Source organism: Scyliorhinus canicula, chromosome 1, assembly GCF_902713615.1.
Source record: "Scyliorhinus canicula chromosome 1, sScyCan1.1, whole genome shotgun sequence".
NCBI classification, from domain to species: domain Eukaryota; kingdom Metazoa; phylum Chordata; class Chondrichthyes; order Carcharhiniformes; family Scyliorhinidae; genus Scyliorhinus; species Scyliorhinus canicula.
In genome coordinates this window covers 87,990,969-88,008,015 of record NC_052146.1, presented here as the reverse complement: position 1 = coordinate 88,008,015, position 17,047 = coordinate 87,990,969, and the positions used below count along the sequence as shown (strand labels likewise).

The 17,047-nt window shown below is 47.1% G+C and overlaps 1 protein-coding gene across 1 annotated transcript in view; it reads left to right on the top strand.

Moving 5' to 3' along the window:
* myom3 (myomesin 3) overlaps positions 1 to 17,047 on the top strand; it is a 175,781-nt gene that overhangs the window by 101,499 nt on the left and 57,235 nt on the right. The window contains exons 21-24 of the mRNA XM_038795011.1: positions 997 to 1,153; positions 2,883 to 2,989; positions 3,073 to 3,117; positions 12,160 to 12,296. Of these exons, the coding sequence (XP_038650939.1) occupies positions 997 to 1,153; positions 2,883 to 2,989; positions 3,073 to 3,117; positions 12,160 to 12,296 (446 nt within the window). The remainder of the gene's footprint in view (positions 1 to 996; positions 1,154 to 2,882; positions 2,990 to 3,072; positions 3,118 to 12,159; positions 12,297 to 17,047) is intronic.

The following is a 17,047-nucleotide window of genomic DNA, read 5'->3' as shown; positions in this document are numbered from 1 at the left end:
TAGAGTAACTAATCTCTATTGAAGTTTGCACCGATAACTACAACAGAAATGTACTGGAGTATTTGTCAATATAACAGTGGCATAAAATGGAGGAACGAAGACAACGGAAGGGTTCGAACCTCAGCAGATGCAGGTTTCACTGAGTTGTGTACTTGTGCTGGGATTAAGTAACTCGGAATTTAGGGGTTAGTGGCTGAAGTGTTGGCTAGTGTAGACTTGAGAGATGAACAGACACTTCCAACACTGATGAAGGTTCAACTCAATTTTATTAACTACTTCTAACTAACTAACACACGATGACTGTGGGTCTAAATGATGCTAATTTAAACTAGAGACCTAAGCCTTGTCCAAATCATCTCTTCCACGACCTGAACGACAACCAACCCCCAACCCAGCCGCATGCCCCTGGCCACACCTCTGATGTTTAACCCCCCCACTATCCTGATGTCCCAACAACCCCCTAATATCTGGACCCCCCCCCCCCCCCCCCCCATTTCCATCGTCCACCCCTGCTCCCCTGTAACCTTTGTGCATTTTCTACAAAAACACCAGTACTTTCATTCCACATAACTGAAACAATATACTAACATGACCGAATTAACTAGTAACTGGAAAGAAACTAATATTAATCAATATTGTACCGAACTAAACTGCAGGTCACCTTGTATTAGGCAGGATTTTCCAACCCCTCCCCTCCCCGTGTTTGCTGGAAGAAAACTGAATGCTGGTGGGATCTTTTGGTCCCACTGATCTCTATGGTTTGTTTCGTGTGGCTCGCCCGTCTCACCGCTGGGGAACCCACTGAGGGGGGCGGTCGTCTTCAGCAGGACTGGAAGACCCCCACCGGTGGCCAATGGCGGACCGCCTCTGTCCCCGGAAAACACACTGCCAAGGGGGGGCGGGGGGAGGAAATTCGCACCCAGTGTACTTGTTAAACTAACAAATAAATTGTATATATATAAACATAATGTGAGGCAGGTCTGTTACTTCTCATAGGTACCACAGAGTTAGAGGTTGGTGTTGACGAAGATGGAAATATTTTCCTGGCACTGCAGAACCCTGAGGCTGCTGATGCACCAAAGTTTATTTGGTCCAAGGACTACCAAGAAATTACAGCCCCTGAGAGAGTGCGGATTGAAACAACTGAAAACGTGTAAGAATCTGGAACATTCTGAAACTTCAGTATTAACATGAACATTGAGCAATAAAACAGAACCACGATCAACAATGCAGTAGCGGGTTGGTCTGGTTACTCTCGTTTGGCCTTGGCCTCAGATGCCACTGTTGATGGATGTCTGACTGTGTGCTAAGTTACATGTGTTCTGCTCTTCATCCAGTATTTCATCATTTCAATGTGAGAAGAGTTCAACTCGAATTCTGGCGGGCTGAGAAGGAAATGTTCAGCTTTGAATTGTTCGATTTTCGTTTCTAATATCTCCTCATTTATTCATCTGTCCCCATGTTCACAGCGTTTTACTTTCCGCTTACTAATAATCTTCCTGACTTGTGTGAATTTTTTCGGTTGCCTTAGAAAGATTTTAGCAAAAGCAAAAAATAAAGGATATGAGAAGGAAATTCCTATTTGATAACTGGAAAGTAACTTTTAAAATTATTTTCCAGTGCCGTATGGATCAGTCAGCAATAGTCCTTAAAAGCAGCGAATCAATCGCTAATTTATTGGAGGTTTCTGACACCCATTAACTTATCAGATAAAGGAACCCAGAGAGCGAAGTTGGTTAAAATCTCTATATTAAAAGGAGATTGTTCTCCAACAGTGTTATTGCACTTGTGAGAAATATGAATTGTTTTGAAGAGAGTCCAAGCACTTATTTACAGAATAATCTCTGCAGCCTGCTTATGTAGATGGCCAGTTAAGTGAATTGTCTAGGTAGTTGTCATTGAGCGGACATGAATGCAATTGTTGCTAACTACTGAATAGTGAATTGGGAATTAAGTGGAACATAATTATAGGGCTGGATTCTCCGATTCTGAGACTAAGTGCTGATGCCGGCCTGGGAATGGTGGCCTTTTACAAAAGTTCGGAGCCCTCTCTCTGGCCGCTCGCGACCACCGGACCACCCCCCAACAGTGCCCCCAGCCCGGGCCAAAGTCCCCCCTGCCCGCGGATCGGCCCTTCCCCCACTGGCAGCGCTGGACTGAGTCCGCAGCCGCCACGCCGAGTTACCGACAAGTAATACCATGAGAGACCCATGCCGTCAGAAACACAGCCGGTCGGGGTGGAGGGCCTGAGGCCATCAATACTCCTAGAGTACGCCACTTTGGAGGGGCGGAGCATCACGAAAGTGGCGCTTCCCCGATTTCGGCGTGAACTTTGATTCTCCAGCCGATCGCCGAACGCAATTTCATCGGCAGCGACTGGAGAATCCCGCCCATAATCATTAAACTTGGAGTTGCTGCAGTATAATGTCCTGTAGTTTAACCTAAAGAGAAGATTTGTATCAGTGACTACGTAAATAACAGAAAGGTTTGCTTGGATTTTTGATTCTAGAGAATAGGACATCTTTAAAAAAGAAATGTCTATTATATAACTGGAAGACGTCAGTGGGGAACATTTTCCAGCATTGTTTCCGATGTCAGTAATAGACAACGACCAAAATAAATCTTCTTCCATCGTTTCCCATATTTCTGTTCCAAACCCAAGACTTTGTTATTAATTTACTGCAAATCAAATGTTTGCTTTGACTTATTTTAGGCATTTCTCTGCCTCTATCTTACTACACAAGGAGCATTTCTAAAACACTGTTCACAAAAGTCCCCATCTCTTATGTCAAGTGCCGATTAATAAATGTAATAATTCTGCAACATAGAACAGCTTTACTAAAACGGAGGCCTGTGTTGACCATGAATCTATCTTTTTCCAGATCTAAACTGATCTTTATTGACCCTTCAGAGGAGGATTTGGGCACTTACTCTGTCGTAGTAACCAAAACTGATGGTGTTTCATCTAGTCATGCTTTAACAGATGAAGGTAAACTGTTACCTCATATCTTATAAAAGTAAATTAGTCCCTCTTGTTAATTGAAGTCCAAGTTTAAAACATTTTTTTTTCAGAGCTGCAGAGTTTAAAGAAACAGAGCCATCAAAAAAGAAACCCATGTAAGTGTTTCCTGCTCTTTTTCTTTTGTTGAAACATGATGGTAATATCTCTCTTCTCGTAGCATTCTTTTGTTTGACCGTTGCTAATCATGGCTTAAGCCACAATATCTTTAAGGAAGAGGAAGTGGTGGGCCCCAAGAACTGTCTCAGCCAGTATGTGAATTGAACCTACAGCATCAACACCATACCCAAGCCAACCTGAGCTAAGTCTTCTTGTTATCGAAGTTGCTGACCCCTGATCGAGTCTGACGCTCCAAAGCATTACAGAGCTGCAGTGTTGGAGGTTTGGATGTGACATTAAATTGAGGCCTCGTCTGCCCCCGCAGGTGGACAGAAAAGATCCCATGGTGAGGGTGCCTCGGAGTGGGCGCCGATCTGTAATAACCGTAGGTTTGCACCGGAGGGGCTGGATATGAGGTTTCAGGGGTGGCGGCAGCCAGGGATTGAGTATTTTGCCGATCTGTTTTTAGGGGACAGATTTGTGAAGTTGAAGGACCTGAAGGAAGAGCATGAGTTGCCGAGGGGGATGGCTTTAGGTACCGGCAGATTCAGGACTTTGTGATGAAAGAGGTGCCTCCCTTTCCTGGACTGCCGTCGCTGGAGTTGCAGGACATGCTGCTTTCGGGGACAGAATATGGGAGGGGAAGGTGTCAGATGTCTATAAGGAGTTGTTGGAGTGGGAGGGAGCCCTGGTAGGATATATTAAGCATAAGTGGGAGGGGGAGCTGGGAGGGGAGGTGGGGGCCGAGACATGGGTGCAGGCCTTGCAGAGGGTGAACGCGTCCTCGTCATGTGCGAGGCTAAGCCTCATCCAGTTCAAGATGGTGCATAGGGATCATATGACAATGGCTAAGACGAGTGGGTTCTTTAAGGGGGCAGAGGATAGGTATGGGCGGTGTGCAGGGGGCCCGCGAATCATGTCCATATATTCTCGGCGTGTCCAAGACAGAGGGGATTCTGGCAAGGGTTCTCAGACGTGATGGTGCTGGGTGTTGGGGTGGTTCCGAGTCCAGAGGTGGCGATATTTGGGGTATCAGAAGACCCGAGAGTCCAGGGGGTGAGAGAGGCTGATGTTTCGGTCTTTGCCCCCCCCCCCCCGATAGCCCGGAGATGGATTTTGTTCAGATGGCGGGACTCAGAGCCACCTCAAGCAGGGTTGTGGATGAGCGACCTGGCAGAATTCTGAGGCTGGAGAAGGTTACGTTTGCCTTGAGGAAGGTCGGCAGATGGGTTCACCTGGAGGTGGAAGCCGTTTATTGATTTATTTGAGGAGGTTTGAGAAGTCAGCAAGTGGAGGGATGGGGAGTAAGTGGGTTAAAATGAGGACGGCAGGATGTGAGGAGGGGCTGACGTCAAAGGAGCAGGGGGTGGGGGGGAGTAGGGGTTGTTTATTGAATTGTTTGGCTCTTCTTCTGATTCTGTTTGGATATATGAAAATGCCTTGAATAAAAATATTTGAATAAGGTGTAATTTCAAAGAAGAACAGGAGAGTTATCCCTGAGGGTCTGACCAATAGTCATCCCTCAGTCAAGACCACAAAGCCAGGCGATAGTGGGATCTGCCGCATTTCAGACATTACAACAGTGACGATACTTCAAAGTACTTCAGTGACTAAAACGTTCTGGGATCTTCTATAGTTAGGAAAGGCAAATCTTTTTTGAGAAAAAGCTTGAAATAAGAAAGGTTGAAAATCTACAGCAGACTAGTGTGCAAAGGTTTGAATTTGACCACCAATCTTCGGTTCATAAACCCGGCGTGCCTATTTTGTTTTACCACGGAGAGGTCTTACTTTAAGAAGAAAGATTAACTGGAACCCTTACAAACAACATCTGGCAAGATGCCCCATTGAGAATTAAAGTACTTTACAGATAGAGTAACCACGGATTGTTGTCTGTACTTTGCACTTCGACAGCTGTGATGTAAAGATACCTTTAGATGTCATGACTTAAATTATGAAAGCTTAATGCCTGTTTATTAAGCACCAAATAGCCTGTCAAATCTTCAATATAGCAGCAGGGAGCACTTGTGCATTATGAACCACTCCTTAAAGTGATCTGGCAATTATTAGGCAGCAACCAATAAGGTAAATGTTTAAAATATATTTATTTGAGTGCGGAGCTGGGAGGAGCAGGTGGGCCTCCCCGACATTGGATTAAAAGCACATCAGCCATTGCCTGGCATTTCTCCCTCTGCCCCCAATCACTACTGTGACCTCTCAGATATGGGCATCTTCAAATTACTATGCTTACACCTTTTCTTTATTCCTTTAATTTGGATAGTAAAATGAGAGTGCATTGCATTCTTGCCATTAATCTAATGTGTGTAATAACTAAGTTTAGACTTTCTAATGTGGCTGTTAAGTTACAATTAATTAGAATTTCCAGCACAAAAGGACACCCTTTCAGCCCTTCAAGCCCAAGCACGAGCAATTTAGCAAATCCCATTCCCTCATCCTTTCCCTGCAGCCTTGCAATGCTGTCCCCTTCCCATCCAATTCCTCTTTTGAAAGCCATCATTAAGACCTTCTCCACCACCCTCTTGGCCAGATCGTTACTGCTGACTGTGTAAAGAAGTGTTTCCTCATGCAGCCTCTGGCTCTTTTATCACTCACTTTAAATATGTGACCCCCTGGTTCCCAAGCTTCTGCTAATGGGAACAGTTTCTCTCTAACTACCCTGTATAAAGTTCAGATTCTTCACGATCTTAAACACCTCGATCTAATCTCCTCTTAACCTTCTCTTCTCTAAGAATGTTCACACAGCTTCTCCAATCTATCCGCATTACTCCTTAACATTAATCTATTTCTGTAAATCCTAAATTTATTTGATTGTGTAAAATTATAGATAGACGCACAAGGATTTATGATTGGCTTAGTAGCATTAATTAACTCTATTCTGTGACACTTTAATGGCTATTCCAAATGCTGTCATTCTCAATCAGAACATTAGTTGGTGTTCCTTATGTAACAAGAAGTCCCTAAGTTCTCTATTAATAATGTGGATTTGTAACTGAGTACAATTGTTTAACTTACATTTGTTACATGCTTTGACCTCACTGCGAAGGCATACGAATATGTTTTGCCGTATAAATATGAAGAGAAATATCTTTGCATTTCAAATGTCACACATCAAAGGATCAAATGTATTAATAAAAAGGGAATATGACAGTTTTTCTTTCTGACATGGGCTGGAAATTTCCAAGCAGCTTCAAATCCTCAAACTTTCATCATCAACAACAATTAAAATCTAATTGTCCTGAAGCTCTGTTTACTTGTGATATTTACATACTTTGTGATCTTAAAACAAAACAGGCTTACTAAATACAAATCCATCTTATTTGCAAACTAATAAATGGTGTGCTCATCTTATAGATTTTAAGAAACATCATTGGAGATCTGCTAGGAATAAATATAATTATGCAAAATTGATGCAAAATTATTACAATGAACTTTTAAAAAATTATCGGCGTCACTGTTTAGGCCAGCATTTATTACCCATCCCTAGTTACCCTTCAGAAAGTGGTGGTGAGCTGCCTTCTTGAACTGCTGCAGTCCATGTGGTGTAGGTACATCCACAGTGCTGTTCGGGAGGGCCTTCCAGGATTTTGCCCCAGCATCAGTGAAGGAACGGCGATATATTTCCAAGTCAGGGTGGTGTGTGACTTGGAGGGGACCCTCCAGATGGGATGTTCCCAGGGTATCTGCTGCCCTTGTCCTTCTAGATGGTAGTCATGGATTTGGAAGGTGCTGCCTAAGGAACCTGGTGAGATCCTGCAGTGCATCTTGTAGATGGTACACACGGCTGCCATTGTGTGTCGCTGGTGGAGGGTGTTGTGTTCTGTTGCTTCGGGTAACACAGGCTGCTACTTGATGCAGTCTTAACTAAAGGATGCTCCAGACTCTGAAATGAGTTCAACATGTTTATTGAACTATTAACACAGTTCTCAAATGAGTTCGACTCTCTGCTAATCTAACTGTAGTAACTCAGTCTAACTGTACCAGTTTTCTCTCATCCACGTGCTGGGGTGTGATGCTGCTGATCAACCCTGTCTAACACTCTAGATGTCTGTCTGTGGAAAGAGGCAGGGTGTGAGTGCCTCATCCCTTTTATAGTGTTATGTCATGCCCCCTTGTGATGATGCCACCTCTGAGTGTCCTGACGGCCCATTGGTTGTGTTCTATACTGAGTGTTCATTGGTTGCATGTTTACAAATCATGACATCTCCCCTTTATTTGTTTTTCTTTTAGATGTATATACATGTGAATGTGTCTGTCTGATGTGACTGACTGAGGAATACAGAACAGAACAAACAAACAAATGCTCATAAGTCCAGTCTCTGAGGCTTGCGTCTGATCCTCATTGACCGCCGGAGAGGTGGTGGAGGGGATGACGGTGCCTTGATAGGCGAGTAGGAGGCACGACTGGTGGCCTCGTGGTTCGAGGTGTTTGGAGATGGCAATTCGACATGTGGAAATGGAGGGGAAAGTGGTTGTGGGCAACTTTTCGCAGTGCCCTTCGATTCCTTCGCACAATGGAGCCATCAGCTATACGAATGATATAGGATCTGGGCACGGCCTTTCGAACAACGACAGCCGGAGCAGACCGCCCACCATCCGGTATCTTGATCCTGACCGTGTCTGCCCGGGATAGCACGTCCAGATCGGTGGCATATGCGTCATAGCCCTGCTTCTGGCTGTCTCTAAGCTGCTGCATCTTCTGCGGCACTGGGAGGAGATCAAGGTTGGACAGGTGCATGGCTGGAAACATCGTCCGCAGGTTCCTGTTCATCATCAGTTGAGTTGGCGACATGCCCCTGGACAAGGGAGTCGCCCGGTATGCAAGTAGTGCAAGGTGTATGTCAGAAGCGGAGTCCAAGGCTTTGCAGATGAGCTGCTTAACAATGTGCACCCCTTTTTCGACTTTGCCATTGGACTGCGGATAGTGCGGACTGGAGGTGACATGCCTGAAATTGTAGCTCTTGGCAAACGTGTACCATTCTCGACTGTGGAAGCATGGGGCCATTGTCGCTCATGACGGTGTTCAGGATGCCATGCCGTGAGAATGTCTCTTCACACGCTTTGATGACGGTCTGTGAGGTGAGGTCTGGCAGCTTCTGCACCTCAGGATAGTTCGAAACATAATCGTTGATTAAGATATAGTCGCGACCATTCGCGTGGAATAGGTCAATGCCAACCTTGGACCACGGAGAGGTCTCTAGGTCATGTGGTTGGAGCGTCTCCTTAGTCTGCGCTGGTTGGAACCTCTGACAGGTTTCGCAGTTCAGGACCATGTCCGTGATGTCCTGGTTGATGCCGGGCAGGTAGACAGCTTGCCGGGGCCTACGTCTGCACTTTTCTACGCCCAGGTGTCCCTCATGAATCTGTCGCAGCACCATGCTCTGGAGACGTAGCGGGGTGACTATCCTGTCCAGCTTGAGCAGGATGCCGTCGATCAGCGTCAGGTCGTCCTTGACGTTGTAGAATTGAGGGCATTGCTCTTTCTGCCAGCCATTGCTGAGGTTGTGGATGACTCGCTACAACAGGGGGTCTTTGGCCATCTCTTCTCGGATGAGAACGATCTTCTCATCTGTTGCCGGGAGAGCGCTTGCACACAGTTGTACCTGCAATTCAATGTGCTGGATAATCTCCAGTGGTTCACTGGGTGAGTTGACGGAGCGGGACAACGCATCGGCAATGATGAGCTCCTTGCCAGGTGTGCACACCAAATTGAAATCATACCTAGAACATAGAACAGTACAGCACCGAACAGGCCCTTCGGCCCTCGATGTTGTGCCGAGCATTGTCCAAAATCAAGATCAAGCTATCCCACTCCCTGTCATTCTGGTGTGCTCCATGTGCCTATCCAATAACCGCTTGAAAGTTCCTAAAGTGTCCGACTCCACTATCACAGCAGGCAGTCCATTCCACACCCTAACCACTCTCTGAGTAAAGAACCTACCTCGGATATCCCTCCTATATCTCCCACCCTGAATCTTATAGTTATGCCCCCTTGTAACAGCTACATCCACCCGAGGAAATAGTCTCTGAACGTCCACTCTATCTATCCCCCTCATCATCTTATAAACCTCTATTAGTCGCCTCTCATCCTCCTCCGCTCCAAAGAGAAAAGCCTGAACCTTTTCTCATAAGACCTATCCTGCAAACCAGGCAGCATCCTGGTAAATCTCCTTTGCACCCTTTCCAATGCTTCAACATCCTTCCTATAATGAGGTGACCAGAACTGCACACAATACTCCAAATGTGGTCTCATCAGGGTCATGTACAGCTGCAGCATAACCCCACGGCTCTTAAACTCAAGCCCCGTTAATGAAAGCTAACACACTATAAGCCTTCTTCACGGCTCTATCCACTTGAGTGGCAAACTTCAGAGATCTGTGGACATGAACCCCAAGATCACTATGTTCCTCCACATTCCTCAGAACCCTGCCGTTGACCCGGTAATCCGCATCGAAATCAGGAATTTGAGCAGAATTCTCGCAAACGAGGCGTCATGTCGTTCAGGTCCTTTTGGATGATGTGGACCAGAGGCCTATTATCCGTCTCAACAGTAAATGTTGGCAAGCCGTAGACATAATCATGAAATTTGAGGATGCCGGTGAGAAGACCTAAACATTCATTCTTAATCTGCGCATATCTGGTCTCAGTGGTTGTCATTGCCCGTGACGCGTATGTTACTGGTACCCAGGATGACGTGTTGTCTCTTTGAAGCAACACCGCCCCAATACCATCCTGACTCACATCTGTGGATATCTTGGTCTCTTGGTCTGGGTCAAAGAATGCAAGGACGGGTGCAGTGGTGAGCTTGGCTTCCAGCTACAGGTATGTTCAGGTATGCGTCAGAGTCATGCATTCAGTGTTGCACACTTCTGATGCGCCGCTGTCGGAATTGGGTGCACTGGCTCCTGACTGGGGGTGCAGATCTGCACAGGGCTGCATAGTGGTTTGGTTTCCCACAGTTTAAACAGCGTTTACCTCTTAGACATAGAACATAGAACAGTACAGCACAGAACAGGCCCTTCGGCCCTCGATGTTGTGCCGAGCCATGATCACCCTCCTCAAACCCACGTATCCACCCTATACCCGTAACCCAACAACCCCCCCCCCCCCCCCCCCCTTAACCTTACTTTTTAGGACACTACGGGCAATTTAGCATGGCCAATCCACCTAACCCGCACAACTTTGGACTGTGGGAGGAAACCGGAGCACCCGAAGGAAACCCACGCACACACGGGGAGGACATGCAGACTCCGCACAGACAGTGACCCAGCCGGGAATCAAACCTGGGACCCTGGAGCTGTGAGGCATTTATGCTAACCACCATGCTACCGTGCTGCCCCAAACTTGCAGGGCAGTTTTTTTTCAAATGGGTGGTGCCGCAGTTCGCATACGTCATGACCTCAGCGTCATAACGCTCAGTGCGTCGTTGCGCATCCGCGGTGCGGTTTACAGATGCCTGCACCTGCGCAGTGCGGTATTCGGCCGCTTCGTGTTCCCGATCGTATAGCGCATGCGCCAGGCCCCGGGAAGAGCATGCAAAATGGCCACTTTCGTCAATGTGGAGGCGCTGCATTCGGGAGATGGCCTGAACACTCTCCACCTCGTGGGAGGCTTGTTTTTCACTTCCTGCCGTTTTGTACTGTGAATAACGATTTATAGGGTGCTCATGGACAGTACACGTTTCAATCGTGACTGGCGGGGTCATGTGCTTGATTTTCAACAATAGCTCTCGCAGAGGATCAGAGTGGACTCCAAAATCGATTTGGTCTCTGATCATGGAGTCAGTGATATCACCGAAGTTGCAGGATTGCGCTATCAGTCTAAGGTTAGTTGGATAGGAGTTGGAGGATTTGTCCTTACTTTGCATCCTCTGCTTGAAAATGTAGCGCTCGAAGATTTTGTTGGTGTCCACCTCACAGTGGCTGTCGAATTTGTCCAGGATGGTTTGGTACTTCGTTTAGTCCTGCCCTTCTGAAAAGTGAAAGGAGTTGAAGATCTCTATCGCATGGTCACCCGCAGTGGTGAGTAGAAGAGCTATCTCCGAGCATCGGTCACGCCATTGAGGTCGGATGCTTCCACGTATGGTTGAAATTTCTGCTTGGATGATCGCCAGTTGGCACTAAGATTGCCGGTGGTCCTGAGCTGATGAGGAGCCTGAATGTTGTCCATTGTGCCTGTATTCAGTAGCTAGTTGTCATGGAGCTTGCTGAGTTGAACTAAATAGATTGAGCAGTCACTCCTGGTATCATGTTGTGTTATGCTGTTGCGGATAACACAGGCTGCTACATGATGCAGTCTTAACTAAAGGATGCTCCAGACCCTGAAATGAGTTCAACATGTTTATTGAACGATTAACACAGTTCTCAAATGAGTTTGACTCTCTGCTAATCTAACTGTAGTAACTCAGTCTAACTGTACCAGCTTGCTCTAAGCCACGTGCTGGGGTGTGATGCTGCTGATCAACCCTGTCTAACTCTCTTGATGTCTGTCTGTGGAAAGAGGCAGGATGTGAGTGCCTCATCCCTTTTATAGTGTTTATGTCATGCCCCCTTGTGGTGATGCCGCCTCTGAATGTCCTGACTGCCCATTGGTTATGTCCTATTCTAGTGTGTTCATTGGTTGCATGTTTGCATATCATGACAGAGGGAGTGAATGTTTGTGGAAGGGGTGCCAATCAAGCGGACTGCTTTGACGGGGATAGTGTCAAACTTCTTGAGTGAACTGCACTCATCCAGGCAAGTAGAGGGCATTCCACAATAATCCTGATTTGAACCTTGTAGATGTTGGGCATGCTTTGGGGAGTCAGGGGATGAGTTACTCTCCACAGGATTCCTAGTCTTTGGTAGCCACAGTATTTATATGGCTAGTCCAGTTCAGTTTGTGATCAATGGTAACTCCCAGGATGTTGATAGTCGGGGTTATCCGAGGTATCATTACTGCCAGTAAAGCGATGATAGAATTGTCATTTATTTGTGATTTGAATTTTAAAAACTGTCAATGGTTCAATTGTTTTGTGTTATTTTCAGTAATTAACGTGAAGTCTAATTGGGCTGTTGAGCTTCTTGGGAAGGATGGCGTTCGACTCTGGTTGCAGGTCGAGAATTTATCTCCAGATGCACATTTACGATTGATCATGAATCAGAAAGAGGTTTCAAGCACTCCGGTAACATTTATTTCATAGCTTACATTTTAAAAAAAATTATTTTATTAAGGCTATATAATTTTAACAATTTTCAAGAGGATAAAACAACAAAGTCAATAACACCAAACCTAGCCAACATGGCTTACACGGACAATTCCCCAGTCCCGTTTTCCCACTAACTATTTCCCACCTCAACCAGCCTCCCATGCCTCCCTCTTTCCCTTTACCCAACACCACCCCACCTTTTCTGCTGACAGCTTAATTTTCCCCAAAGAAGTTACCACCTCCAGGTGAACCCTAGCATCGAGCCCCTCAGATCAAACTTAATCTTCTCAAGCCTGACAAACCCAGCCATGTCACTAACCCATACCCCCGATTTTGGGAGTTCTGAGTCCCTCCACGCCAACAAGATCCATCTCCGGGCTACCAGGGAGGCAAAGGCTAAGACATCAGCTTCTCTCGCCCCCTGGCCTCCCAGGTCTTCCGACACACCAAAAACCGGCACCGCTGGACTCGCCAGAACCACCGGTACCTTCAATACTCTTGACATGACATCGGCAAATCTCTGCCAAAATCCCCTAAGCCTCGGACATGCTCAAAACATATGGACATGATTTACGGGCCGCCCCGCACATTGCCCACACCTATTCTCCATCCCTTCAAAGACCCTGCTCCTATGGACCACAGTCATATGCGCCCTATGAACCGCCTTAAATTGTATCAGGCCAAGCCTGGCACACAACGAGGACGCATTGATTTACTCAGGGCATCTTCCCACAATCCCGGCCCTAATTCCCAGCCCAATTCTTCTTCCCACTTTCGCTCCACCTCCCCTATCGGGGGGCCCCTCCCATTCCATGAGCTCTTTTTTTAAAATATAAATTGAGAGTACCCAATTAATTTTTTACAATTAAGGGGCAATTTAGCATGTTCAATCCACCTACTTTGCACATCTTTGTGTTGCGGGGGTGAAACCCATGCAAACCTGGGGAGAATGTGCAAACTCCACATGGACAGTGGCCCAGAGCTGGGATCGAACCTGGGACCACAGCGCTGTGAGGCTGCAGTGCTACCACTGCGCCACCATGCTGCCTGCCACTCCCAAGCATAACAAGAATGTTCTTACATCAGCAATCCTGGTCATCCATTATCCTGCAATTAAAAAGGATTTACATTACTTCCAAACAACGCACAACACACTTCTGTCAATTTATTATAATGATGCGTTTATGATAGCTAAAGGTGACAATTCTTTTACAGCATTTGTCTGAGCCATATAGCTAACCACTGCACCACTCATGCTGCCCTTCCATGAGCTCTTTATAAATTTCCGAGACCTTCCCCTCCCCCACTCCCATTTTCGACACGACCTTGTCCTGTATCCCCTGGGGTGGCAGGCACGGAAAGGTCGAAACCTGCCTCCGCACAAAGTCCCTCGCCTGCAGGTCGCAGAACCCATTCCCACCGGGCAACTCAAACTCCTCCTCCAAATCCTCCAAGCACGGAAAGCTGCCGTCGATAAACAGGTCCCCAAACCGCTCGATCCCAGCTCGCTGCCACCTACAAAACCCCCAATCAAGCCCCCTCCCCCCCACCCGGTGCAAACCGGCGTTTGCCACAAATAGGTGTCCATACCGACACCCCCTCCATCCCATATGCTTCCGCCCTCACTGTCTCTCCACACCCTCAAGGCCGCCACTATCATCGGGCTTGTGGAGTACTGGGCCGGCGAGAACGGCAGAGGTACCATTACCAGTGTCCCTAAACTTGTGCCCCGACATGAGGCCACACAGCTCCCACACAGACCCACTTCCTGATCATTGCAATTTTCGCCACCGAGTAGTAGTTTCTGAAATTTGGTCGGGCCAGCCCCCCCCACCCTCGATCCTGCTCCAACAGCACCTTCTTCAACCGTGGGGATTTACTCACCCACACAAACCCAGAGATCACCCCATCCACTCTCTTAAACAAAGCCTTGGGGATAAAAATAGGCAGGCAGTGAACTGCAAACAAAAACCTTGGGAGAACCTCATCTTTACTGTTTGCACCCTCTCTGCCAGTGACAGCGGGAGCGTATCCCATCTTCTGATGTTCCCCTTCATCTGCTCCACCAACCGAGCCAAATTCCACTTGTGTAGCTGCTCCCACTCCCGCGCCACGTGGATACCCAAATACCGAAAACTCCCTCCCACCATCTTGAATGGCATCTCTCCCAATCTCCTTTCCTGCCCCCTCGCCTGAATCGCAAAGACCTCGCTCTAGCCCATATTCACATTGTACCCCGAAAGCAGCCAAATTCCCCTAGGATCCCCATAATCTCTCCAATCCCCCCTCCCCCCCCCAAAAGCGGGTCAGAAATATACAAAAGTAGGTTGTCTTGCATATAGCGAGACCCTGTGCTCCAGCTCCCCCATACTATCCCCTGCCAGTCCTTTGACGCTCTCAACGCCATTGCCAATGGCTCTATGGCCATGGTAAACAACAGTGGGGAGGGTGGACACCCTACCTCGTCCCACGGTGCAGCCTAAAATAATCCAAGCTCACTCGGTTCGTCCGCATGCTTGCCGCCGGTGCCTGGTACAGCAACCGGACCCAGTCCACAAAACCCTGCCCAAACCCAAACTGCCCCAGGACCTCCTACAGGAATTCCCACTCCACCCGATCAAAGGCCTTCTCAGCATCCATGGCAACCATCACCTCCCTTCCCTCGGAGGGCATCATAATCACATTTAGCAGCCTTCTAATATTTGCCGCTAAATGCCTCCCCTTCACAAACCTCGTCTGGTCCTCCCCTATCACCCCTGGCACACAATCCTCTATTCTCGAGGCAAAGATCGTGGCCAATAGCTTAGCACCTACATTTAGAAGGGAGGTCGGCCTGTCCGACCCACATTGTTCCGGGTCCTTATCCCGCTTCAGGATGAGAGAAATCGAGGAATGTGACATCGTTGGAGGGAGTACCCCTCACTCCCTCGCCTCATTAAATGCCCTTACCAGCAGGGGCCCCAGCACTCCTGAAAACCTTTTCTAGAACTCCACTGGGTACCCGTCCGGCCCTTGCCTAACTGCATCGCCTCCAGCCCATAGCTTAAATTTAACATATTTTATTTATCACTCCATTTTCCTGTGGCTTTTCAGTTTTGTTTGGTTAAACTGTGTTTTTATTTTAAGCAAATCCACTCTTTAGATGCTGCAACTTTGCTGAAATATTTCACTACAATATAGATAGGAGGAGCATCTACAATTATCATAAATTGCCATCTCTTATTTTATTAAATGCTCGATCATGTTCTATCAATTGTCTAATATTTATTCTTGTAAATACGAGCACCAGAAATGTGTTCCGAGTACTGACACCACCAACATGCACTTATATATGTGTCCAATGCAGCAAAATGTCTAAGGCACTTGACAGAAGCATTATAAAACAAAATTTGACATAAGCCCCAGTATGGCGTTGCAGCCATTAGGGTGAGTGATTCCAGTATGACGTTGCAGCCATTAGGGTGAGTGATTCCAGTATGACGTTGCAGCCATTAGGGTGAGTGATTCCAGTATGACGTTGCAGCCATTAGGGTGAGTGATTCCAGTATGACGTTGCAGCCATTAGGGTGAGTGATTCCAGTATGACGTTGCAGCCATTAGGGTGAGTGATTCCAGTATGACGTTGCAGCCATTAGGGTGAGTGATTCCAGTATGACGTTGCAGCCATTAGGGTGAGTGATTCCAGTATGACGTTGCAGCCATTAGGGTGAGTGATTCCAGTAGCACTGACTGTGGCAGTTGAGCAGTTAGTTTAGATAGTCTTGGTTCTCCAGGTTAGCTGAAAGGATTTGCCCTGCTTCCTTTTCAACTGTGTTTTTTCTAACTGATGACCTGCTTCCAGCAACCAGAGAGAGAAAGGCAAGTGCTGGGGTGACTCATGGATGTTCCTTCACTGTGACCGTCATAGTGACCCCGCTGGGTCACTGTCTGTGTGGAGTCTGCACGTTCGCCCTGTCTGCACGTTCGCCCTGTGTCTGCGTGGGTTTCCTCCGGGTGCTCCGTTTTCCTCCCACAGGTCAAAGGTGTGCAGGTTAGGTGGATTGGCCACGCTAAATTGCCCTTAGTGTCCAAAAAGGTTAGGAGGGGTTATTGGGTTAAGGGGGTAGGGTGGAAGTGACTGCTTAAATGGGTCGGTGCAGACTCGATGGGCTGCTTCTGCACTGTATGTTCTATGTTCTATTAGGCTGGCATACAGAGACCAAGATTGCAGTTAGTTTTTAACCCCTTGACTTTAACCCCTTGCTTTGTGCATCATGGAAAGAAAAAAAGCAAATATATATTTTGCCGAGAAACTGCCTTCTTTCAATTCTCATCATGTCCACCGTTTGGGATAACTCTCAGGAGATGGTTTCTGTTGAGATGATAATCAGCTTCCCACAGGAGATTATAGTTGAGTTTTTGCATTGCATCTCTTCGTCTGAAGTGTCTCTGTCCGAAGTCCCTCAACATACTCCAAATGCGACATTCCGGGGTCTGTCTCAGGACTGAACTTAGCAGACAGGAACTTAGCAGACAGTCACTGAACTACACTGTCAGCATTTACATTTTCAGCTATCTTTGGCTTGTATATATCCTTTTTAAAAACAAATGACTTACCGTACTTAAAAGTTCAAAATGTCTGTAAGTAATTTGGGGTTACAATCTGTTGTCATGACAATTGGAGGAGTGCAGACATCTTGGGCGGGATTCTCTGACCCCCCGGCCGGGTCGGAGAATCGCTGGGGCGT